The sequence below is a fragment of the Pelodiscus sinensis genome, chromosome 16, assembly GCF_049634645.1.
Source record: "Pelodiscus sinensis isolate JC-2024 chromosome 16, ASM4963464v1, whole genome shotgun sequence".
Lineage (NCBI taxonomy): Eukaryota > Metazoa > Chordata > Testudines > Trionychidae > Pelodiscus > Pelodiscus sinensis.
Window position 1 is genome coordinate 41125205 of NC_134726.1, and position 24350 is coordinate 41149554.

A 24350-nucleotide genomic window follows, 5' to 3' on the forward strand; every position below is an offset into this window, starting at 1 on the left:
AGGTCCTTAGAAGCCTCACTCGCAGATTCACGGCTACCTGCCACAGGCAAACATTTAGAGACACTTTTCTTTTGGTTACAATAAGATTGACTAGCCCCAGAAAGCTTCCCAGAGTTACCTGTACCCCCCTCACAAAACCCATACATGCTTCGGGGCTGTGTTACAACATTACCCCACATGCCCACACGGTCATACACCGAACTTTCAGGAGGACACAGTTCCTTTTGTGCTTCAATTCTTTTGGGTTGAAGTTCAAATCCGGCAGCTTTTTCCCAGCCTTGATTGATTTGTCTGTCCAACTCTTCCATTCTCTCTGCATGTTCTGCCATCTCCTCTGCATATCTTGCCCGCTCTCGCTCCATCTCCTGCCTTAGTCCAGCAATTTCTTCGACTAGCTTCCAATCTCTTTCAGCCATATCTTCGGCTTCTAACATACATTCCAGTTCTGATTTAGAGGCTCTTTCTCTAAACATAATGCCTCTCTCCCAGCACAAAAGTCTCAGAGCCCTTTTGTCCAGACTCTCATATAGTTGCTGGCTCATTGCAGGGGCTCTTTAACCAACCCAACTCTCAACACCAACAATCAAATTTAGACAGCGTGGGGTCTTGATCCAAACCTCAGTTGACCAAGATCTGCAGATCCTGCCGACTATGCCACTGTGACGGACCAGGCTGGTCTGGGCACAGCTGAGGGCGTCTGCTCAGGGCGAATTGCTCAAATCCGGGGTTCCTTACAGCCCCCAGACTGGTGACCTCTCTGAACAGGCCACACACCAGTCCCACCGAGCGCTTCAGCTGCCTGCCTGAAGCCTCCCGAGCAAAACCCCTCCGACAGCGATTAAGCAATGTTCTGATGTTGAGACTGCGGGGCTGTGGTGTAGCCCCCTAGGGAAAGGCTGGGGGCCCCATGTCGGGGGGCAAAGCTCCAGCAGACATGCTGAAGACCCATCCTGCTCTGGGAGGCTGGGATCCAACAGGTCTCCTCCGTCCCACTTCGGAGTGAGTGGGCCGCACAGCCGGGCTGCGCAGAAGGCTGCCTCGGCCTGTGTCTGAAGAAGGGCGAGGTTTCTCTGCTCTGAAGGAGCCGGCATGACCTGGATCGGGCAGCAGCAGGCATCATGCTGCACTGCCCATGGGCTTCGCTCACCAGCAGCATCCTGATGGGACAGCAGCTGCCTGCGTCAGACCAGGACCAGACTGAGATGTGCTGGGCCCTAAGCTAGGTCAAGTGTAAGAGACCTGTGGTGTTACCAAAACAATGTGTATTATTCTACCAGAAAGGACAGTGGAAATAGAAAGAATCAGGTACATAAGAACATAAGAACGGCCGTACTGGGTCAGACCAAAGGTCCAACTAGCCCAGTAGCCTGTCTACCGACAGTGGCCAGCACCAGGTGCCCCAGAGAGGGAGGACTGAAGACAATGATCAAGTGATTTGTCTCCTGCCATCCCTCTCCAGCCTCTGACAAACAGAGGCCAAGGACACCATTTTATCCCCTGGCTAATAGCCTTTTATGGACCTAACCTCCATGAATTTATCCAGCTTCTCTTTAAACTCTGTTATAGTCCTAGCCTTCACAGCCTCCTCTGGCAAGGAGTTCCACAGGTTGATAACACGCTGTGTGAAGAAGAACTTTCTTTTATTAGTTTTAAACCTGCTACCCATTAATTTCATTTGGTGTCCTCTAGTTCTTCTATTATGGGAACTAATAAATAACTTTTCTTTATCAGCCCTCTCCACACCACTCATGATTTTATAGACCTCTATCATATCCCCCCTCAGTCTCCTCTTTTCTAAACTGAAAAGTCCCAGTCGCTTTAACCTCTCCTCATATGGGACCCGTTCCAAACCCCTAATCATTTTAGTTGCCCTTTTCTGAACCCTTTCCAAGGCCAAAATATCTTTTTTGAGGTGAGGAGACCACATCTGTACACAGTATTCAAGATGTGGGCGTACCATAGCTTTATACAGGGGCAGTAAGATATTCTGGGTCTTATTTTCTATCCCTTTCCTAATAATTCCTAGCATCCTATTTGCCTTTTTGACCGCCGCTGCACTCTGTGTGGAAGTTTTCAGAGAACTATCCATGATAACTCCAAGATCTCTTTCCTGATTTGTCGTAGCCAATTTAGCCCCCATCATACTGTACGTATAGTTGGGGTTATTTTTCCCGATGTGCATTACTTTACACTTATCCACATTAAATTTCATTTGCCGTTTTGTTGCCCAATCACTCAGTTTGGTGAGATCTTCTTGGAGTCCCTCACAGTCTGCTTCTGTCTTGACTATCCTAAACAGTTTGGTATCATCTGCAAACTTTACTACCTCACTGCTTACCCCTTTCTCCAGATCATTTATGAATAAGTTGAAAAGGATTGGTCCCAGGACTGACCCTCGGGGTACACCACTAGTTACCCCTCTCCAAACTGAAAATTTACCATTTATTCCTACCCTTTGTTTCCTGTCTTTTAACCAGTTCTCAATCCAAGAAAGGACCTTCCCTCTTATCCCATGGCCATGTAATTTACACAAGAACCTTTGGTGAGGGACCTTGTCAAAGGCTTTCTGAAAATCCAGGTTATACTATATCTACTGGATCCCCCTTGTCTGCATGTTTGTTAACCCCTTCAAAGAACTCTAAGGGTATGTCTACACTACCCCGCTAGTTCGAACTTGCGGGGTAATGTATGCATACCGCACTTGCTAATGAAGCCCGGGATTTGAATTTCCCGGGCTTCATTAGCATAAGCGGGGAGCCGCCATTTTTAAATCCCCGCTGCTTCGAACCCCGTGCAGCGCGGCTACATGGGGCTCGAACTAGGTAGTTCGGACTAGGGTGCCTATTCCGAACTACCGGTACACCTCGTTTCATGAGGAGTAACAGTAGTTCGGAATAGGCACCCTAGTCCGAACTACCTAGTTCGAGCCCCGTGTAGCCGCGCTGCACGGGGTTCGAAGCAGCGGGGATTTAAAAATGGCGGCTCCCCGCTTATGCTAATGAAGCCCGGGAAATTCAAATCCCGGGCTTCATTAACAAGTGCGGTATGCCTACATTACCCCGCTAGTTCAAACTAGCGGGGTAGTGTAGACATACCCTAACAGATTAGTAAGACAGGATTTCCCTTTACAGAAGCCATGTTGACTTTTGTCCAACAAATTATGTTCTTCTACATGCTTCACAATTTTATTCTTTACTATTGTTTTGACTAATTTGCCCGGTACTGAAGTTAGGTCTTCTATTTTCATCTATACTGGTGCATCGGCAAGGATCCAGCTAAACACCAGCCATTCTTTAGTACTTAGAGACCCTCATCATCTGAGGCCCTAAGTGGTAGCTTAGCTTGTGCATAAATCCAGCCCTGCCTCCAGTGGGGCAACTGGGATAACCCTGAGCCAGGCCAGGGGGTTTCTGTTCCATATGGGCCTGGGGACAATCATTCAGTCGTGCCTGTTTCTGTTTACTAGTTGGTGACACGGTGCTTTCCTAAGAGAAAATGAAAGTGTCTCCACAGAACTCCCTCAAACTGCCAGAGCGAGGCAACCGCTCCTCTGCTGAGGTAAGGCCTCTCCCCCCAGGAGGGAGTCAAAGGGTAACCCCCAGGGCTTCGGCTGAGGTGAATTCAGGCTAATGCACGTTCAGAGAAGAAAGGCATCGCTCGGGCTTGGGCCAATTCGCAGTGTCATGGTCATGAGAAGGGAGGTGGGGCCGGCTGCTCAAGTTACTGAGCCCGGGTTGGGACGCCTGCTTTGGAATTTTCCCTCTGCCAATAGATGTGGATGCAGAAATGCAGGGTTGTTTAGGGAAAGCTACAGGGCCTTAGCGATGGCCACGTGTATGGTGGGCATGGTGCTGTGCAGAGATTTCCCTAGCTCTTCCTAGGCAGGGGGTCACCCTGAATTTCTCCAGCCCCCTCCCCAATTACATGCAGTGTTGTGAGTTTATTTGTTGTTTGGGGCCCTTGAATTGAACCGAATGCACGCGTTAGCAGCATAGCCAGCCGGTGAGAAATACGTGTCCCTGAGAGCAGAATGGCTTTGAAAAGTGTGAGCGCAGCCTAGCCTCGTCCCACAGCTGCTACTTGTGACAATGCTCGTGCATTTGTCCAGGTGATATGGGCCTACTAATGATTTCAAAGGACTATTTGAAGCAAGGTCTGAATGAGCTAGTGATGAGCCGAGGTTTCAGCACCAGACTTACATGAACTCACCTATTCTGCCCAGGCATCCAGCATCCTTGTGCTGCCCAGGGATCCATTCTGGCTGGTGCTGGGTTATCCCAACTGTATGACTAAAGAGCATTAGAGCTGTACTTAGCCGGCCTGAAGGAGGGGTCTCCTTCAGTGCTTTCTTTGTGCTAGGCAGGTCATAGCCCTGGGACCTCTGGGCTTGCTACACTAGTCGGGCCCTACCAAAGTCACGGTCCATTTTGGCCAATTTCACATAAAAAATCATAAATTTTATCATTTCAGCTATTTATATATGAAATTTCAGAGCGTTGTTGTTATCGGGGCCCTGACCTAAAAAGGTGTTGTGGGGTTGCGAGATTATTGTACCAGATCAGGGCGGGGGAGGGGGGTTGTGACCCTGCAACTATTCCTTCGGCACTGCTGCTGGCGGGGGGCTGCCTTCAGAGCTGGGCAGCTGGAGAGTGGTGGCTGCTGGCCGGGATCCCAGCTCTGAAAGCAGAGCCGCTGCCAGCAGCAGTACAGAGGTAAGGGTGGCCTGGCGTGGTATTGCCACTTTTCCTTCTGCACTGCTGCTGGCGGGGGGCTGCCTTCAGAGCTGGGCCCTGGACATCAGCCGCCACTGGCTGGTCAGCCAGCTCTGAAGGCCGTGCAGAAGTGAGGGGGGCAGCACCGTGACCCCCTCAACCCCCTTTTGTGTCAGGATGCCCAATTTGAGAATTACTGGTCTTCCCCGTGACGTCTGTATAATATGCTGTAAAAGCCCACAAAAGACCAGATTTCGTGGTCTGTGATGTGTTCTTCTGGCTGTGAACTTAGTAGGGCCCTACGCCTCAGTTATAAAAATAACGAACTTGCTGGAGCCCGGGCACCGCTCTCATTGCAAACGAAGCACTGGCCACTCGCAGCAGAATTGCACTCGCTAAGCAGGCACATTGGATTCCAGGTCCTGGTGAAGAGAGCGATTGGGTGGGACACGTTTCTCTTGGAGGGGTGGGGTGAGTCACAGGCACTATCTGACCTGCCCCTCTCTCCCCTTTAGAGACAGGGCTGATTAGGGTCCATGGAGAGGCTTTTGGGTTGTTAAGTGGCTGCTGGAGCTGAAATCCCTGATACTCAGGACTAAGGGCTTAGGCCTGTTGGGACCAGGGGTGAAAGTAACTTACATTTCTTACAGGTATTGTCCTATCACAAGCTGTGGGAGGGCTGAGGCTGGGAAGGAGAGGTCTGGCCATACAACAGTACCTGCAAGAAATGTAAGTGTGGGGTGGAGTGGGAGAGGGAGGGGTCAGGGCAGAGGGTTCAGGTGTGTGAGGAGGGTGCAGGAGTTAGGGCTGGTGGCGGGGATGCACGAGTCAAGGTTGGTGTATAGGAGGAGAGGGCTCAGGGCAGAGGGTTCAGGTGTGTGAGGAGGGTGCAGGAGTTAGGCTGGTGGCGAGGATGCACGAGTCAAGGTTGGGGTATAGGAGGAGAGGGCTCAGGGCAGAGGGTTCAGGTGTGTGAGGAGGGTGCAGGAGTTAGGGCTGGTGGCGGGGATGCACGAGTCAAGGTTGGGATATAGGAGGAGAGGGGTCAGGGCAGAGGGTTCAGGTGTGTGAGGAGGGTGCAGGAGTTAGGGCTGGTGGCGGGGATGCACGAGTCAAGGTTGGGGTATAGGAGGAGAGGGCTCAGGGCAGAGGGTTCAGGTGTGTGAGGAGGGTGCAGGAGTTAGGGCTGGTGGCGGGGATGCACGAGTCAAGGTTGGGATATAGGAGGAGAGGGGTCAGGGCAGAGGGTTCAGGTGTGTGAGGAGGGTGTAGGAGTTAGGCTGGTGGCGGGGATGCACGAGTCAAGGTTGGGGTATAGGAGGAGAGGGCTCAGGGCAGAGGGTTCAGGTGTGTGAGGAGGGTGCAGGAGTTAGGGCTGGTGGTGGGGATGCACGAGTCAAGGTTGGGGTATAGGAGGAGAGGGGTCAGGGCAGAGGGTTCAGGTGTGTGAGGAGGGTGCAGGAGTTAGGGCTGGTGGCGGGGATGCACGAGTCAAGGTTGGGGTATAGGAGGAGAGGGGTCAGGGCAGAGGGTTCAGGTGTGTGAGGAGGGTGCAGGAGTTAGGGCTGGTGGCGGGGATGCAAGAGTCAAGGTTGGGGTATAGGAGGAGAGGGCTCAGGGCAGAGGGTTCAGGTGTGTGAGGAGGGTGCAGGAGTTAGGCTGGTGGCGGGGATGCACGAGTCAAGGTTGGGATATAGGAGGAGAGGGCTCAGGGCAGAGGGTTCAGGTGTGTGAGGAGGGTGCAGGAGTTAGGGCTGGTGGCGGGGATGCACGAGTCAAGGTTGGGATATAGGAGGAGAGGGCTCAGGGCAGAGGGTTCAGGTGTGTGAGGAGGGTGCAGGAGTTAGGCTGGTGGCGAGGATGCACGAGTCAAGGTTGGGGTATAGGAGGAGAGGGCTCAGGGCAGAGGGTTCAGGTGTGTGAGGAGGGTGCAGGAGTTAGGGCTGGTGGCGGGGATGCACGAGTCAAGGTTGGGGTATAGGAGGAGAGGGCTCAGGGCAGAGGGTTCAGGTGTGTGAGGAGGGTGCAGGAGTTAGGGCTGGTGGCGAGGATGCACGAGTCAAGGTTGGGGTATAGGAGGAGAGGGGTCAGGGCAGAGGGTTCAGGTGTGTGAGGAGGGTGCAGGAGTTAGGCTGGTGGCGGGGATGCACGAGTCAAGGTTGGGGTATAGGAGGAGAGGGCTCAGGGCAGAGGGCTGGGTGAGTGCAGGGGACTCAGGCAACATTTCAGGGGCCAGGGGGACTGCAGCCACACTCAACCTTGCCCCCGAGTGGTGTTTTTCTGTTTGCTGACTAGGGAGTGAGGCAAGGCGCACAGCCTGCGTCCTTCCCCCCGCCCTTCCCTGGGCCGTCAAAGCAGAGCAGACTGGGAACTTCGCCTTACTTCCTAGTCCACAAAAAGAAAAAACACTCAGCAACCAGGGTGTGGCTGCAGCCCACCACCCAAAATATCAGCGGGGAGCGGGGGCTCTGGGCTGGGCAGTCCCAGACGTGTCCCCACAGCCAGCCCCTCGAACCTGCCTGGCTGCCTGCTTCTGGTGCAGCAGCCTGCAGGACGCCAGAAGTCGGGCTGGAAGCACCCACCACGCCCCTACCCCCGAGTGCTCACAGCAGCGCTCCAGGGCACACCAGCTTCCTTCACCTCTAGTTGGGACAGTGTTTCTGTGGGCAAGGCTGCCCCACCTGCCCAAGCAGCAAGGCTCCCTGCCGAGGGCTGACATCCCGGAGAGCATCGGGAGATGGATTTGTGGAGGTCACAGGGGCAGGTGGCAGGAGACGGTGACAGAGCAGGGCCTCGGGGACGAGGGGTGGAGTGAAGGGTGGCAGGACAAACGACGGGGGCAGGGCGTTGTTGGACTGTGGTTTAGTGACTTCGCTCCAGAGTCCTAGATTTGTGACTGGGAAACCTAGATTAACATGCCTCTCCTACTAGGCCGAGAGTTTTAAAATGTATTTTTGTCCAGGTTGTTCTCCCGTATCATCGCCATCTCCGGAGCTCATGGTGTCAGGGGTTCTGCATGAACTTTTCAAGTATTAGAATTCATTGTGATGTAAGAATGGCCATACTGGGCCCGGCCAATGGTCTGTTGATCCCAATAGCCTGTCTTCCGGCAGTGGCTATTCCAGCTGCATCAGAGAGAATGGACAGAGCTGGGGAATCCATCCCCTGTTGTCCATTCCCAACATCTGGTGCACAGAGGCTAGGGACACTTGGGGCATAGTGTTGCATTGCTGCCCAGCCTGGCTAATAGCCATGGATGGACCTGACCTCCGTGATTTATCTAGCTCTTGTTTGAACCCTGTTATAATTTTGGCCTTCGCAACATCTCCTGGCAAAAGGATCCATGGGTGATGGTGGCTGTGTGAAGAAAAACTTGCTTTGGTTTGTTTTAAACTCGCTGCCTATTCATGTCATTGGGTGATGCCTGACTCTTGTGTTAAGTGAGGGAGTAAATTACACTTCCTTATTCATTTTGTCCACACCAGTCAATATTTTATAGGCCTCTGTCATAGCTCCTCATAGTCGTCTCTTTTCCAAGCTCAAAAGTCCCAGTCTTTTTAATCTCTCCTCTCATGGAAGCTGTTCCTTACCTCTCATCATTTCTGTTGCCCTTCTCTGTGTCTTTTCCAATTCCAATATAACTTTTTTTAAATGGGGTGACCAGAATTGGGCACATTATTCAAGCTGTGGGCATTTATGTAGTAAAAGTGGAGGAGCTTGGTTTGCCAGACTGCTCGGTCAAGCCAGTCCTTCCAACTTATGTGAAAAGGCTGCGAAACAGCATGCCTCTGGACTGCACCAATATGGGGAAGTTTTATAAGCCAGTCACTGTCAAAGCCAATTTTAGAAGAACTTAATGAGGCTGTTAAGAATGCTGGAGACACAACTCAGTTTTTGTGAACCAGCATGGCTATTGCTTAATGCTTTCTGTTTAAGCAAGAGCTATCACATTGGAAGCCAGTATTCAGTGCGTTGCCACTTCTTAATCTTGAAGTTGGGCACTGGCTCTGAACAAGACTGATGCATGCTTGCTATCTTTCTGAGTGGGGAAAAAACCTCAGCTGACTGTCTAGAAACATCTGGTGCAATAGTGAAAGATTCAGCCATTGAAAAAATGAATAACTTCTACTGTATTCCAAAAATGTGCATAGATGGCTGATGAATGCACTGGTGCAAATAGGCATCAAGTGTTAAGTTATCGCATAGGTTATCTTGATGTCCATGGGAGGCCAGTAGATCCATTCTAGATGTTCAAGTTATAGATGACACATCGGTTGCATCTCTGATATCTTAGAAAAGTTAAATACTTGAAACTCAACCCCAAAGAGATGCCTTTTTCTGCATTTGATGGAGCTACAAAGTTCTCTGGAAGGCATTATAAAGTACAATCTTTGTTCAGAGAAAAATGTAACCACAATCTCGCCTCTACATCTACTCTAGCTAGCACTAGTACTCAGGCAAAATCTTCAAAAGACATCAAAATGCCATAAATGTAATGGCTTTGTTATACTTTTTTTCAGCAAAAAGGACTGAATGTCTTTAAAACAAATAGAAGATACACTGGGATTGAAGTTCAAATTAGTCCAGCCTGGGAAAACCTGCTGCCTTTTTCCCAAGCAATTCTTGGCTGTTGTTTTAAAATTACTGAAACCGTTATTACTGGCTTATGCTGCAACAGTAATAGATCTTTGTCCATCAAGAGAAGCTACCCATGGATCGATTAGAATGATCAATTGAAAACATGTGGGCAGAAGCAAAGACTTCAGTCAAGAAGTTGACTAATGAAAGTACTTACATTGACTCCTTAAATGATGAGGAGAAGTCTTTCTTAAGCCAGTTGAAAAAGAACATAGACTTGGTTCTTATAAATCTACAATAGTGGTTTCTGGCCTCCACATAGCCTGGCTCATAAAAACACCTACAGCCGAGTGGAGTGAGGCGCTACCTGCAATGGGCTGCGATGAGATCAGGGTGGAATGGAGAATTTTGAACACAGATGCAAGTGATGAAGAAATGAAGATTTAACTTCAACTTCATCATCATCATCCCTAGTGGTTCAACCTCGTTTTTGTGCTACATTTCCTGGGATGAAAGAAGCAGGAGTTCTCCTCTTGCTACTCGCAGTCGCAACAGCTACAGCTGAGCGTTCCTTTTCCTCATGGAGCAGGGTTTTGTGTTCTGAAAGACGTCGCCTTCTACCTAATCATGAGCATGTCACGAAGGACACACAAGTAAACACCAAAAAGTTGTGCAAACTACAAGAAACCAAGAGGGATGTAGATGTGATGCCTCATAGTGGTCTTGAGTAGCCCCCTTTCATTTCTGTGGTGATTTTAAAACTTGAGTTCAATCTAATAAAATGGTCAAGAGACATTTTTCCATTTTTGCTGCAGTGCCAAACAGCCCGACTTAGCCCAACAGTCTCAGCCCTCAGCGGCTCTCACCTCCTCAGATCTATATCTTGAAGTGCCCCCTACATTTGAACTCCTGTGAAAACACTGGCGCTGCTTCTGCAGCAGGTTCCTAGCTGGCTGGAATTCCATAGGCGCTGCTCTACATGGGCCATGTTAGCTGCATCTCCTCTTAGCAACTGTCCTTACTAACTAGTCTCCTTGCCCAGCTTTGCTGCTTTCTTGCATGTGCTTTGCTGACTAACACCTCTGCATTTTCTGCAAGGCTCATTCATATTTTACCTAATTTCCTGGCCTTTCAAGTGGTTTCTTTTGCTGTTTCCTTCCGGTGGAAGGATGTTACTTAGCTCTCAGCTGTTCTGCTGTCACTTTACCTCATTATTTTTGGTAATATGCAGATTATCTTCCTCACAGATATAGAGATTATGTGACTCTTGAAAGACGGTGCCAGGGGTGTTACTTTTAGAAACATGATGGTTGCTTAGCATACTGTGTTATTTCCATTGTTCCAGGAAGAAAATATGGAGAGCTATTGTTTTACCATATCATGAGCTTAACAGTTAGATGCTGTGATGGACCAGGCTGGGTCTGGGCACCACTGAGGGCATCAGCTCAGGGCGAATTGCTCAAAACCAGGGCTACTTACAGCCCCTAACTGGAGACAAAACCTGATCTCACCAACTCCGAACAGATCCTCCCAGTCCCAAAGAACCAACTACAGTCCCAGGCCAATTTACACTTTAGATCCTACCCACAAGAGCATGCTGGGCCAATCCTTTAGAAGCTAAAATCTAAAGGTTTATTAATAAAAGAAAGGAAAGGTGGGGTATGTCTACACTAGCCCCCTAGTTCAAACTAGGGTGGTTAATGTAGGCAAACGGAGTTGCAAATGAAGCCCGGGATTTGAATTTCCCAGGCTTCATTTGCATGTTGCCGGGCGCCGCCATTTTTAAATGTCCGCTAGTTCGGACTCCGTGCCCACGGCTACACGCGGCACGAACTAGGTAGTTCGGACTAGGCTTCCTATTCCAAACGACTGGTACACCTTGTTCCACGAGGAGTAACGGTAGTTCGGAATAGGAAGCCTAATCCGAACTACCTAGTTCGTGCCGCGTGTAGCCGCGGGCACGGAGTCCGAACTAGCAGACATTTAAAAATGGCGGCGCCCGGCAACATGCAAATGAAGCCCGGGAAATTCAAATCCCGGGCTCCATTTGCAACTCCGGTTGCCTACATTAACCAGCCTAGTTCGAACTAGGGGGCTAGTGTAGACATAACCGTGGAGAGTAAGGTTGTTAAGGAGAATATGTTACATGCACCAGTCACCAAGTTCTTAATGCAGGCTCTTAGCAGAGATGTTACAAACTGCTGGCTTAGAAGTCTCTGGTGCACATCCTGTATTAGGATGGGTCAGCAATCCTTCCTGGCTCTCTGTCCCTAGCAAGGATGCATCTGGAATTAGGAGCAAGATTGAAGACAAGATGGAAACGCCTTCATGTGATTTTTATATTCCTGGTGTTTCCCAAATTGGAGCTGGTCACATGATCAAATGCCCTGTCTGTGTTTCACATGTCAGCAGCCATGAGGCACTGGCCAGTCTGCAGGCTTCCAGACCCATTCCTCAGGTGTGTATCGGCCCCTCCTGAGAGCCATTGTCCATGGAGCAGTGCTAGCTAGCACAGCCAGTCACTGAACAATCCTTCCTCACCGTAGGTGGTCCAGGCCCATTTCCCCCTCCCAGACAGAGAACATTCCCAGGACCGCACAGAGCCCATGTTCATAACTCCACATCCAGACATCACACAAGCACATGAGTAGCACACACAGAGTCAGCAGAGCACACGCTTTCATCTGACACCTCCCGTGGTCCACTGTGTACAGAATTTGGGGCAAACACCTCCCGTGGGTGCAACAGTGATCTGCCTGCTCACTTTAAAATCCAGTAACGTGACAGCTGCGTTAATTAGCAAAGCCCTATCTCGAAGGTGTGATTGCACCATTTAGAGTACGGATTGTCTTGGCTTGCTAATTACTCATAAACAAATGCCTGTCACCCCATTCAGAGGCTTCTGCCACAGCAAACAGAGCCAGCATCTCTCCTAACGCAAGTCCCCACAAACTTCCCCTTTCCCATGGAACTGGCCACTGCAGCACAAAGCTAACAGCCCAGGGAGTGTGTCTGAGCTGCCCCAGCCGGACAGCCTACTTGATGGACATGGCGGGTTAGGTCTGCACCTCTGAGCCCTGCCGTGTACCTTTTCTTCTCCTGAGGGTGGTATTGAGTATGGAAACTCTGATGCCTTTGGTGCGGAAGAGTCGGCGCCACCCACATGCACGGTGCAGTCTCTAGGCGGGTGTGCGCTGTGGGGTGGAGATGGAACATTTGGCTTCACGGCACTTGCCTGGGCCAGGCCGAAGGCCTCTCTGCCAGCTGACTCCCACAGCGCTGGCAGTGGCAGAAATTGGGGCTCCCAGAGAAGCGGTGTCTGTGTCCCTCGTCCCAGCTCCCTCGTGGGCTGAGGGGTGGGCGCCGTTGTGTGGACTTGTACAGAGACCTTGGCGCGCCCCAGGCTGATCCTTGTGTTCACGTGCCACAGGCACTGCTGGTCCATGGAGCACTGCATACCAAGGGCAGTTCCCATCCCTGGCCCCAGGCCTGGGCCCTTGTGCTGTTTTTAACACGCTCTGCCCCATCAGCAGGAAACCCCCCCCCCCCCCATGAGAGTGTTCTACCGCTGCGAAAAACCAAAATATACACAAATGTTCAGCCAGCCCACCCCTACCTGCCCTAGCCCACGGCAAAAGCCCCATCCCACCCCACCCGGCTCTGCCCCAGCCACCAGCAACAGCCCCCCCTCCGTCCCCACCCAACAACTTCTACTCCGAGACCTTCCCTCATCCCTGCTTCACTCGCCCCACTACCACCCCATCCCTCTCACACACACTAACTGCTCCAGCCCTGCCCATGCCCCACGCCCATCAGTACCTACCCCATTCCCATGTCTCTGTCCCTGCCCCATCCAACAGCTCCTCTGTGGCTGCAGGGGCCAGGAAGTGCGTCAGTTCACGCCACGCAAGGACAGAAATCGGTTCACGCACTGACAGTGGGAGCAACAGGAACTGGTCAGAACCTGCCTGCCCGTGGCTCTGAGTCAATCACTAGGGATTTGACAAATCAAAATGTTTATAAAGACCATAAAAGCAGAGCTCCCAGCCCACCGCCCTCCTGCTGCCAGACTCCTGGCCACTGGGGCTCTGTGGTCCAGGAACACGTTGCTGGTTTCGAGAGGTTCAGGCTGTACTAGCTCTGTGAATTGGTTTTATTCACCTCGCAGTGTGGGGTTCGAGCAGGAGTGACACTGACCCTTGGTCTGGCCTGTAAAGGGTGTGAAGTCGCACTGAGCGCATTCCGTGTCTGCTTGGAATTGCAAGTTTGGACTTGGAGCCTAGCCACAGATTGCTGTGGGAATGGGTTCATTCCAGGAGGGTCCAACACCTGCCCTGGGATACTCAGGATCTCCTTTAATGTCACCATAGCAGGCATCGAGGCACGTGGGTGAGCGTTGCCTGCTCCTGAGGCAGGGAGGGAAAGGGGCGTTACACCAATGTGTTTTAACACTGCTGCCTCTTATCCTTAGCCCCACAGGACAAGGGTGTTGCCTGTCTTTAGCTTCCCTTATCAGTTTTGGAGCACCCACCAGGCACCACAAGGGTTCCCCTCAGTCCTTGCCCTTTTGTATCTCCAAGCCCTGGCATTCCCCTCCATTTAGCTAACCCCCTCCTAACTAAATACAGAACTGCTGGTGTGCTGCACTAACCATCGCAATGGGGCGAGTGTCAGCTGCAGGGCTCCCCAGGCCCTGGGCACAGCGCATGGGGCTGGGGCGCCCCAGTGCAGCAGCAGGCCAGGAGGGCATCTGCCATGAATTCCTATAGGCAGTGCCTATCCCAGCAAAGCTGGGCCCTCTGATTGGTTGCTCACCCCCCCCCCGGCCTGTCGCATGGGGCAGATAACCAATCAGAGCTGCTCCAAACAGCCCTCTGCCCCATAGCAACTGCCGCATCTTCTCGCAGGAAGGCACTAACTGCTTGGGGCAGCTCCTCGGCCCCTCCGCCTGCAGCTCCCAGGCTTGGGGGGGGGGCTAGACTGGAGGGGGGCTGAGCTTACTGTGGCACTTCAGTGATGAGGGTTGGGGTGCTGAGGGGCTGAGCCAATGGGGTCTGACGGGGCTGGACTGGTGGGAACTGGGGGGCTGAGCTTACTGGGGCACTTCAGTGATGAGGGTTGGGGTGCTGAGGGGCTGAGCCGATGAGGTCTGACGGGGCTGGACTGGTGAGGACTGGGGGGGCTGAGCTTACTGGGGCACTGCAGTGATGAGGGTTGGGGTGCTGAGGGGCTGAGCCGATGGGGTCTGACGGGGCTGGACTGGTGGGAACTGGGGGGGCTGAGCTTACTGGGGCACTTCATTGATGAGGGTTGGGGTGCTGAGGGGCTGAGCCGATGGGGTCTGACGGGGCTGGACTGGTGAGGGCTGGGGGGGCTGAGCTTACTGGGGCACTGCAGTGATGAGGGTTGGGGTGCTGAGGGGCTGAGCCGATGGGGTCTGACGGGACTGGACTGGTGAGGGCTGGGGGGGCTGAGCTTACTGGGGCACTGCAGTGATGAGGGTTGGGGTGCTGAGGGGCTGAGCCGATGGGGTCTGACGGGGCTGGACTGGTGGGAACTGGGGGGCTGAGCTTACTGGGGCACTTCAGTGATGAGGGTTGGGGTGCTGAGGGGCTGAGCCAATGGGGTCTGACGGGGCTGGACTGGTGGGAACTGGGGGGGCTGAGCTTACTGGGGCACTGCAGTGATGAGGGTTGGGGTGCTGAGGGGCTGAGCCGATGGGGTCTGACGGGGCTGGACTGGTGAGGACTGGGGGGGCTGAGCTTACTGGGGCACTGCAGTGATGAGGGTTGGGGTGCTGAGGGGCTGAGCCGATGGGGTCTGACCGGGCTGGACTGGTGGGGACGGGGGGGGGGGGCTGCAGTGATGAGGATTGGGGTGCTGAGGGGCTGAGCCGATGGGGTCCGACGGGGCTGGACTGGGGGGGTGAGGGGGCATAAGTCATTGCTGGGCAGGGAACAGGCGGCTGTGGGGTGAGAGCTCCTGCCATGGGGCCAGACTCTCCTGACCCAATGAGTATGGGAGAGTGGGCGGTGTCGATCGTCAGTCGCATGCTGCTGGTGGGGCAGGGAGAGCGACACCCCCGGTCAGACCAAACACCTCACCGTAGGCTTTAAAAAATCTCATGATGGGGGGGGGTCTCACGAGTGGTTTTTGGCTGCTTGAGCCAGGCAGTACCGCGCAAGGGGAGACGTGTCCCTGGGATTCCCCAGCCCGCACCTCCCACCATGCCCCGATACCCAGTACCCCTGGCCTCTGGGCCTCACCCCACAACACCGCGGGCTGCCCCATCTCTCCTCACACCTTCCTTCCTCAGACAGCCTACTGGGCTCCCTCCCACACAGCCTGCTTTGGCTGCTCCAAGACCCTGGTCGCTCTGACTTCTCCAGGCCCACGCGAGCTATCCCTGGCCCTGCTCTCCCTCTCCCCCACGGCTGCTTCTGCGGGTGTGAGGAATGGGCTCCCGTCTCCCGTGTCTGCCCCACAGCCCCGGGCACCCGGAGGGAATGGCCCATCTGTCGTCATGCTCCTCTGCCCAGGCCTTGGGACCTTCCGCCGGCCTAGCTAGCTGCTGCCAGCCCATGGACCAGCAGTCAAGGCCCAGCAGCGCCCTGTGTGATCGGGCCGGCCTGCATTCCCTGCTCTGCCTTACACTAACCCATTGCCCTTCCCCTGCTGCTGCTGAGTCTGTCTGGGATTTCCTGCATTCTGCTGCCGGCAGGTGCAGTCAAAAGCGCTGAGCAGAGCTGTGCTCGGCTGCAAACGGGCCCCTACCTCTGACAGGAGCAGAGTAGCAGTGCATGGCCAAATAGCTAATTACAATTCACACACCAAGCCTAAGAGCGCAGGGCCGATGTGTCCGTACTGCAGGGCTCTGAATCCACCAGCTTCACAAAACCCCTTGAAATGACCTTTTAAAGTGTGGGTTTGCTCCACTGCTCCCACCATTTTCTCACTTGTGAACGTTAGAGAGCAGAGAAAAACACCACGCAGAGCTGTGTGGGTGTCAGAGTCGTGACTTCATTGTGTTTAATGTACTCACCACATCCTTCTATCTGCACAGTAAAACTGATACAGAGCTGACGTCAGCCACCGAATGTCACTGTATATTCCAATACACTACTGCGCTGTATTGCTCACAGGCAGATTTTTAGTTTTCACTCATTCAGGGCTGATGAACTCCACCTACTTTTCATCAGCTTTGCTTTCAGTGTCTGCAATGACAGTAACGTGTTAACCAGGCGAGTGGCCAGTGGATTTTTGGGAGGCTCAAGTGGACATCTGAAAGCATGAGGCAAGGTAATATCAGTGGTTCTACCCATTCCCATAGCGGTTTTGTGCCAGCTTGAAGTAGTTTGTACTATAATAGTAAGTCTTACTACACTTCAAATCTTTCCTATAGTGTACTGTACTTGCCCCTCTGGTGGTATCCATATTGACTTTTCTTGTGCATAAGAAGGATTGTTTTGCTTCCTTTCTGATTTACCTGTTGCTGTAACCATATGGTCAGATGTTTTGCTGTTACTGCTGTGTACAGTAGCCATCAAGCTGAGGGCTCCGAGGCAAACACTCACTATGCAGTTCACTGAATTATCTTTAACCTCTCTTGACCGGCTAGTTTCTTTCCTTTGTTTTGCTGTAACTAAAAAATGATTTTCTGTGTTTGGGCATTTTATCTTTCATCTTGATTTCCTATTAGCTTTTATAAATGAGCATTGAGTGTTTGGAGCACGTCTTTATAAATACAGATGTGTACAATCCATGCAGCCATTTACAAGCACAGGGCTGGAGCCAGGAGACTCAGGCCCTCAGGCTACTCCAGATCTTGGTACTATATATCTGTGAACATACCATGCTGGTTCAGTCTCCATCTCTTACTTTAGGCTATTACACTGTTTAGCGCTGCAAACAGACAATACCGGGCATCTTTATTTAGTACAGTGCTTTTCATGCAGCCTGGCCCTTAAACTGCTGTACAGAGTTTCAAAGACCTGTGTTTAGTAATGCTATAGCACTTGGCAGGTTATGAGCATTCATGAATTAAGAACCGTGTCCAGGTCTGGTGTCCGCAATTCAAGCTGGATGTTGATAAATTGGAGAGAGTTCAGAGGTGAGCCATGAGAATGATTAAAAGAGCAAAGAGCTCAATCTATTTCACTTAACAAAAAGTTAAGTACTTACAAGCGGAACAAATGGTGACTAACGGGTTCTTCAGTCTAGCTGACACAGGTGGAACATGCTCCAGTGGGTGGACGTAGAAGCTAGACAAATTCAGACTGGAAACTAGATGTACATTTTTTAACAGTGAAAGTCATTATCTACTGGAACAATTTTCCAGGGGCTGTGCATTCTCCATCACTGACCATTTTAAAATCAAGATTGGATGTTTCCTGCTCTAGGGACTATTCTGGGCGGTTCTGTCCAGTGCTATAGAGGATGTTTGATCACGATGGTCTGGCCTGGCCTTGGAACGCATGAATCTATGGGCTTCCCCGGGCCCCCGGTAGCTCGGCCTGTCTTACAGATAGGCAAACGGAGGCACAGAGAAGGGACATGACTTGCCTGAGGTGACACAGTGAGTCCAGAGCAGGTGGGAGAACAGACCCTGAGCCTCCCAACCTGTTACTCATGTGGACTCTCCAAGGCAGGAACAGGTGAGCCAACAGAGGTAGGAAAAGGAGGAGATGAGTTTTCTGATCAGAAATTCTTTGAGAAGGCAATGAGGCAGACAGGCTGGTCTTAGTCCTACTCAGGGCTTTGGCCCTGAGCAGGCCTGGAAAATGGAAAAGAACTTAGTTGCATCTTGTGCTTGTCCAGGCATAGGGGCCCAACCAGGCCTGCTGCTCCGTTCCGTGCTATTCTGCTCTGGCAGGTGTGTCTCAGCACAGCACCCCAAGCCGAAGCAGCAAGCTCTTGGGCCCAGAGCCTGGCGTGTGCTGACACACCTGCTCTCACTCTGCGAGCAGCAGTCCCTCCTCCCTTGCCACTTGTGGGAGAAGGAGAGAAGGCTTTGGGGGCCACGGAGAGAGATCTGGGGGCCCTGGCAAGTGCAAGAGGTTAGACAACATGAGGAGAAGGTGGGTGCTTCTCAGAGAGAGAATGAGAGAGACCAAGGAACAGAGAAATCCTGGAAGAGCCTGAGGTGAGGGAGAGAGGAGACAGTCACTCGGCAGGATTACCCGAATGTGTGTCACCCTGCCCTGGCTCTGGCGCACCTCAGTCCCTCCTTTCTCTCCTGTGGCCCCTTGGTCTAATTCCAGTGGTTGGGTTAATGCGCAGGTGCTGCGTGGCTTTCGTGGCCTGGCAGAGGCAGGAGTCAGACCGGATGATGTCGTGACCCTTCCTGGCCTTGGACTGGTGCTGAGAGCTGAAGGGGACGTGTCCACGCTGGAATTAGGTAAATGCCTTGAGCTCATTAATCTGCCTCTGCTCTGCTGCCGCCCTGTCGCTAAAGGCCTGCATGCTGTGCTAGCCGTAATGGCCACAGGACTCCCACTCCTTGCAGGAGACATGCTCTAGTGCAGCGGTCTCCAGCCTTCTCAAGCATGAGATCACTGTTTGAATGCAAGAGCAGCGCAAGATCTACCTCACACCCAGACACCCTGGCCTCATCTCCTTTGGGCCCCTTCTCTGAGGCCCTGCCCCTGCTCACGCCGTCCTTCCCCCCCTCCTCTGTCAATTTCGCCCGGCTGGGCAGAGGGCTGGGGGCAGGCTCTGGTCTAGGATTTAGGGATTTGGAGTGCGAGAGGGGCTCTGGGCTGAGCGTGGGGCAGGGTTCTAGGTGCACCCTCTCTGAGAGCATTTGGATGCAGGGGTGCTTGGGGTGCAAGAGGGGGTTCATGACTGGGGCAGGGTTTCGGGACGTAGGCTCTAGCTGGGCCCTGCCTACCTCAGGCAGTTCCTGGGTGGGGTGCAGTGGGGCTAAGGAGGCTGACCCCTGCCCTGGCCCTGCACCACTCCCCAGAGCAGCCAGCACACTCCCTCCCAAGTCCTGCTGTGCCCCCTCTCTGCTCTGTGGAGATGGGATACAGAGGGGGAGGGGGCACCCTGACACCAGCACCCCCCTCCCCTGCCCTGCCCAGCAAGCAGGCAGCTCCTGAGGAGGCAGCGCCAAGGCACAGGGCAGGAGAGAAGCAGCAGAGGGGGAGGGGCGGCTGAAGCGCTGGCACTTGACAGCCTCTTGGCCAAACCAGTCAGGATCCCGTCAGAGGCTCCAAGATCGACCCGTAGATCCCGATCGACTGGCTGGTGACACTGCTGGGAGGAAAGAGCTCACGAAAGCTGGAGGTGGGATTAGGTCCCATCCAGCCCACTGCACAAGTCAGCGTGTGACTATTCCCACATGCTAATATTTTGCTCAGTCTAGTTTTAAACATCTCAGCTGAGATGGTTTCAACCCTTCCCTTGGGAGATCGTTCCAAAGCCTAACAGAGAGCAGCACTGAGACTTTTTTCTGATACTCAGTCTAAATTTTCCATTTTGCCCTGTCAGTCTCCATTCCACCCACAGTTCTCCCTACACGATTCTTCTTTTCCTTAGTGTTACGCTCTCTCGACTGTTTGTGTGGCTGCCTGTATCTCACCCCGCGTACTCATCTGTAGCCCGGCTAGAGGAGAGCAGCATGTTCGACTCCTTCCTCTTCCCTCAGGCCCTCCAGCCCTGGATCTTTCTGATGCTTTTCTCTGAATGGTCTCTGAGCCGGGGAGGAGACGCACAGGAGAAGACTGGGGCAAGGGACAGCTGGCTGGTTTGGGGAAGTAGACATGGAGCTTGTATTGGCTGGGCAGATGGAGTGGAAAGGGGAAAGGAGAAGTCCAGTAGGGTCAGCTGGAGCAAAGCTACCAGTGATTTTAGGGGAGCAGTTTTGAGGTGGGACTAACAGAGCTGCTTGAAGGTGATGGCGATGTAAGACTGGCTCCCTTGTGCATCTGCCAAGGCAGGAAGCAGCAATCCATAGAATCACAGAACACTAGGACTGGAAGGGACCTCGAAAGGCATCGAGTCCAGTCCCAGCCCTCATGGCAGGACCCAGCACCACCTAGACCGTCCCTGCCAGGTGTCTGGCCAACTCACTCTTACATATCTCCAGAGATGAAGACTCCACAACCTCCTCAGCCGTGCGCGCCAGAGAGTGGGGATGTTGGCGAGCCACAGTGAAGGGGGCTGAAGCAGTCAAGGGGAGCAGAGCCAAAAACATTTCAGCAGAGGTGGAATCCAGGCAGTGGTTTGCCTGGGGAAGGGACCCAGAGGGCGATAAGCCAGGGCATGTTGCAGGAAAGAGAGAGCCCAGGAAGAGAGAAGACGGGAAGGTTACAGGCACTGGAGACAAAGGGGAGTTGTGAGGAGGAGGCAGCCGAGAGGGCGTGGTCCTGGAGGAGCTGTCTCCGGAGAAGCACTCCTGTGTCTGAGGCGTAGTGGGAGGAAGCTGAGGCAAAGCAAGAGGCATGTTTGGTGAAGGCCCGTCGGTGGGAGACAGAGTGGGATCTGTGGTGTGTTGCGAGCTGTGCGCCAAGGGACTGCCCAGCAGTGGTGCTAATGTAACGACACGATGCACAAGAGGCAGAAGGCAGCTAGTAATGGCTCCCCATGGTGCTTGCAGCGCAGTGTCCAGCAGAGCGCTAACGAGACCAGCACCTTTGTGGAGGCAGGGGAGGCTTCCTCAGTGCCAAAGCCGCACTGGGCCCAGGAGAGAGAGACCGAAAAGGAGCCCAGAGCAGCGTGCTTGTCGCATGGGGGAAGCTGTGACGGGAGAGATGAGAGGGGGCAGCTTTCTCCGCTCTCAGTGTGGCTGCGAATGGCAAGATTGGCAGTGGGGGTGGAGAAGAGCAAGTCAGGAGCTCAGGGTTAGTGTAAGAAGGGGGCTGACAGTGGCCCAGCATTTAGAGAACTGGAGAAATTCCAGTACAGGCTGAACCTCTCTGGTCCAGCAACATGCATGGTCTGGCAGGACTTTAGTGAGTCGATGTCGTTTATTGTGGGTGTGGCCAAGTTTCCCGCGGTCCCATAAAGTTTGTTTACAGCTCCCAGCCCTGGTTCTCAGTGTTCTGGGCTGTTGTTTAGCTCTAAATTACCCCAAATGTCTTCTAAAAGGCCAGTGAGCAGTGAAAGTGCTGGTGTTGCTGCTAGACAGTATCGACCTCCCATGGTCCAGCAAATTCTCTGGTTCGGCACCAGTCAGGTCCCGAGGGTGCTGGGCTAGAGAGGTTCAAGCTGCAGTGACAGTTACCGTTGCGTAGAAAGCAAGGGGGCAACAGGTCCAAGGAGCTGAAGGAAGAAAGGGAATTTGTCGAGGGACCGGCTGGTGCAAGGCGACCCAGGGACAGACTGTGGGGAACGATGCCCTGAAGTCAGCTGTGAATGGATGTTCAAAGGGAGCGTGACAGCCTCCTAGTTGGAGCCAGGGCCAGATTAAGGGGGGGTTGCTGGGCAGCTGCCCGGGCACCAACCTATGGGGGGCGCTTGATGGCAGCTGTAAGGGGCGCTGCACCCAGCCGTGTGGCGCCCCCTAGAGCTCCCATCAGGCACCGCACGCCGGGGGCAGGGCCGCGCATGTGTCGCACGCCCGCTGCCCGGGGCACAGGAATGGCTTGAGCCAGCCCTGCTGGAGCCTGTGCAGCGCAGCCCAGCCAGTCACACACGGAGCCCTGCTCAGGCCAGGGACCTCAAGGCTGAATGAGCCAATGTAATTGATGGAAAAAGCCAGTTGCCTCCACCGGAAAGGCGGTGCCAGTGACGTGCTGGGCTGGCCTCCTGCGACCCCCCGACTGGCTGGCATGTGGAGCTGCACGTGTGAGAGATTTCTCCTGCCCTTCGCATGGGCCCTGCCTCCAGCACACCCTGGGGCCACGGTTCAGTGAGAGCAGCCTCTGAACGAGCTCGGGAGACACAGGGGCTTTTTGCTGGTGACTCAAATTATTTTGCTTTCATTAGATGAGTAAACCTGGAAAGTTTTTGAACAAGAATATTCCCCAGGTTAGAAACGCTCAGTTAGTGCCTTCCTCCCTGCATGATCGAGTGCGGGGTGTGCTTCAGAGCCTGGGGCCTGCTGAGCACAGGGGGCCATGCAGGGACCCGTAGAGCCCTGAGCCGTGGGGAAGACACAGGCCGCAGCAGCTTCGTGCCCTGCGCTGTTAGGGTCCGGGTGGCCAAAGTGTGACCCAGCCCAGCTACCTGAGCCTGCCCTCTCTAGCCAGCAGAGACCTCAGGCCTTTGCCCTGCATCCCCTCAGTGACAGCGTCACAATAAGGCAAGGCCACGTGGTGCCTTTGCCTCCTTCCCACAGTCTGACAACACTGGGTAAAAGCCTCTGCAAACGCCCCTTGGGACAGCAGTGCTATGCAGGGCGATCTGCGGCAGGTCTTGGTAGTGGGAGCGCCAACCCAAACCTGCCAGGGTTGACTTTCACTCTTGCTGTGTCTACCTCTGTATTTGCATACACATAAATGTTAGCCATTTGCAGACTCGCCTGGGCCTGAATGGGTCACGTCCCGGGGGGCTGCTTCAGAGCAGTGGCCTTGGCATTTCATGGCTGAGCAGAAGAGTGGCTTATTGGTGCCACTGGTTGAGCATGAGAGTGTCTTAGCCAAAGATCTGAGCAGTCGCCTTGTTCTTTGAAAGCCAAGGTTTTCCTACAGATTCTCTTTCAGCCAGAACAGCCTTTCCTCGGAGTGAATGAGCGTTCCCAGTGTCCCTAGAATCCCAGGGCTGGCAGAGCCCTCAGGAGGTCATCCAGTCCAGCCCCAGCCCTGCATGCCCTTTGCTCCATGCAGACAGCTTTCCAGTCCCGTGTGCAGGGTCAGAGCCCTCCCACTGTCCTGGGGCTCATTGACAGGATATTTAGGGCTTGTTTAAATGACGGAGGAGGCTCTACGGAGACCAGCCTCACTTGCATGGGAGCAGGTATCATAAACTAGGGGAAGCTGGGCCTCCACAAACATCCTCCACCCTGCATCCCCCTTTCTACTTCCTGCTTGGCCCCCGGCAAAGCTCCGTCTCTCTGTGAGGTGGCTCCTAGCTCCAGCCACGCTGCCCCTCCTCCTGGATTTCTGGGGCCGGGAGGAGCTAGCCTGGGGCAGGGGCCGGCAGCTGCGGTGTGGCATTTGGACTCTGGCAGGGGGAGGTGATGTGGAAGTGGCTGGGCCTCAGCAAAAGGAAGGGCTAGCCTGTCCCAGTCAGCAGCACACTGTCCATGCCCGCATGTCCCCATAGCTGCTGTCCAGCTGGCTGCTGTGTTTCTATAGGGCCTGCCACCAGACTCTACGCGGGTGCAAGCACCCACTGTCCCAAGGCACGTCTAACCATAGGCACCCAGCAGAGAGTAAGGACTCTAGCGTAGCCTGCATGCAGGTGTTGTAGTAGGGTTACTAGTGAGCTCCGGCACGCTGCGGTGTGACGCTCCCAACATGTCTCTCTCACTGTTCGGTGGCTGGGCTGAGCTCATGTTTTGCTTTTCAGGACGGCCAACTGGGATAAGCATGAGGAACAAATTGCAGCTCCAGGCAATTCCCTTCTTCCTTTTGCTTCAGCACAGTAAGTTCCCACATTTCTTTCCTACACTTTCACATCCGTGAAGCTTCTTATTCTGTTGGCCATTATTTAAGCCTATGTTGAACTGGCCTCAGGGGAATAGCCATGTTAGTCTGCAAAACCAATGAGCAGCCCTATGGCACCTTGCAGAAGAACCGAGTCATTAGGGCATAAGCTTTCATGGGTGAAAGCCACTTCATCAGATGAACTGGAGCGGAAATTACAGAATCCAGGGAATATATAAAAGAAAAGGAACTTACCGGTCAATTGTAGGACCAGTGTTAATGAGGCTAATTAACTCAGGGTGGATAAGTCACATTCACAGCATTTGATATGCAGAGTCAAATATCAAAAGTGGGGAAATTGCCTTTGTAGTTAGTTAACCAGTTAAGATCCTTATTCAGGCTTAAGTCGATAGTATTGAACTTGTAAATGAACTCCAGGTCAGCTGTCTCCCTCTGTGAGCGGGTGGTAACATTCCTTTGTAGAAATGGCTATTTTTAAATCCATTACTGAATATCCAGGGAGGTTAAA

The 24350-nt window shown here is 53.3% G+C and overlaps 1 protein-coding gene across 4 annotated transcripts in view; it reads left to right on the forward strand.

Annotated features, from left to right (window-relative positions):
• The first annotated feature begins 3520 nt into the window (after positions 1-3520).
• IL21R (interleukin 21 receptor) overlaps positions 3521-24350 on the forward strand; it is a 47763-nt gene continuing 26933 nt past the window's right edge. Inside the window, exons 1-4 of one of the 4 annotated variants that reach the window (XM_075899961.1) lie at positions 3521-3558; positions 5363-5441; positions 18570-18687; positions 23745-23819. In XM_075899961.1, the coding sequence (XP_075756076.1) occupies positions 23765-23819 (55 nt within the window). In that variant the 5' untranslated portion in view covers positions 3521-3558; positions 5363-5441; positions 18570-18687; positions 23745-23764. Of the gene's footprint in view, positions 3559-5362; positions 5442-15288; positions 16590-18569; positions 18688-23728; positions 23820-24350 lie in introns of those variants that run through there. The other 3 variants (XM_075899963.1, XM_075899960.1, XM_075899959.1) reach the window with 3 other exon arrangements.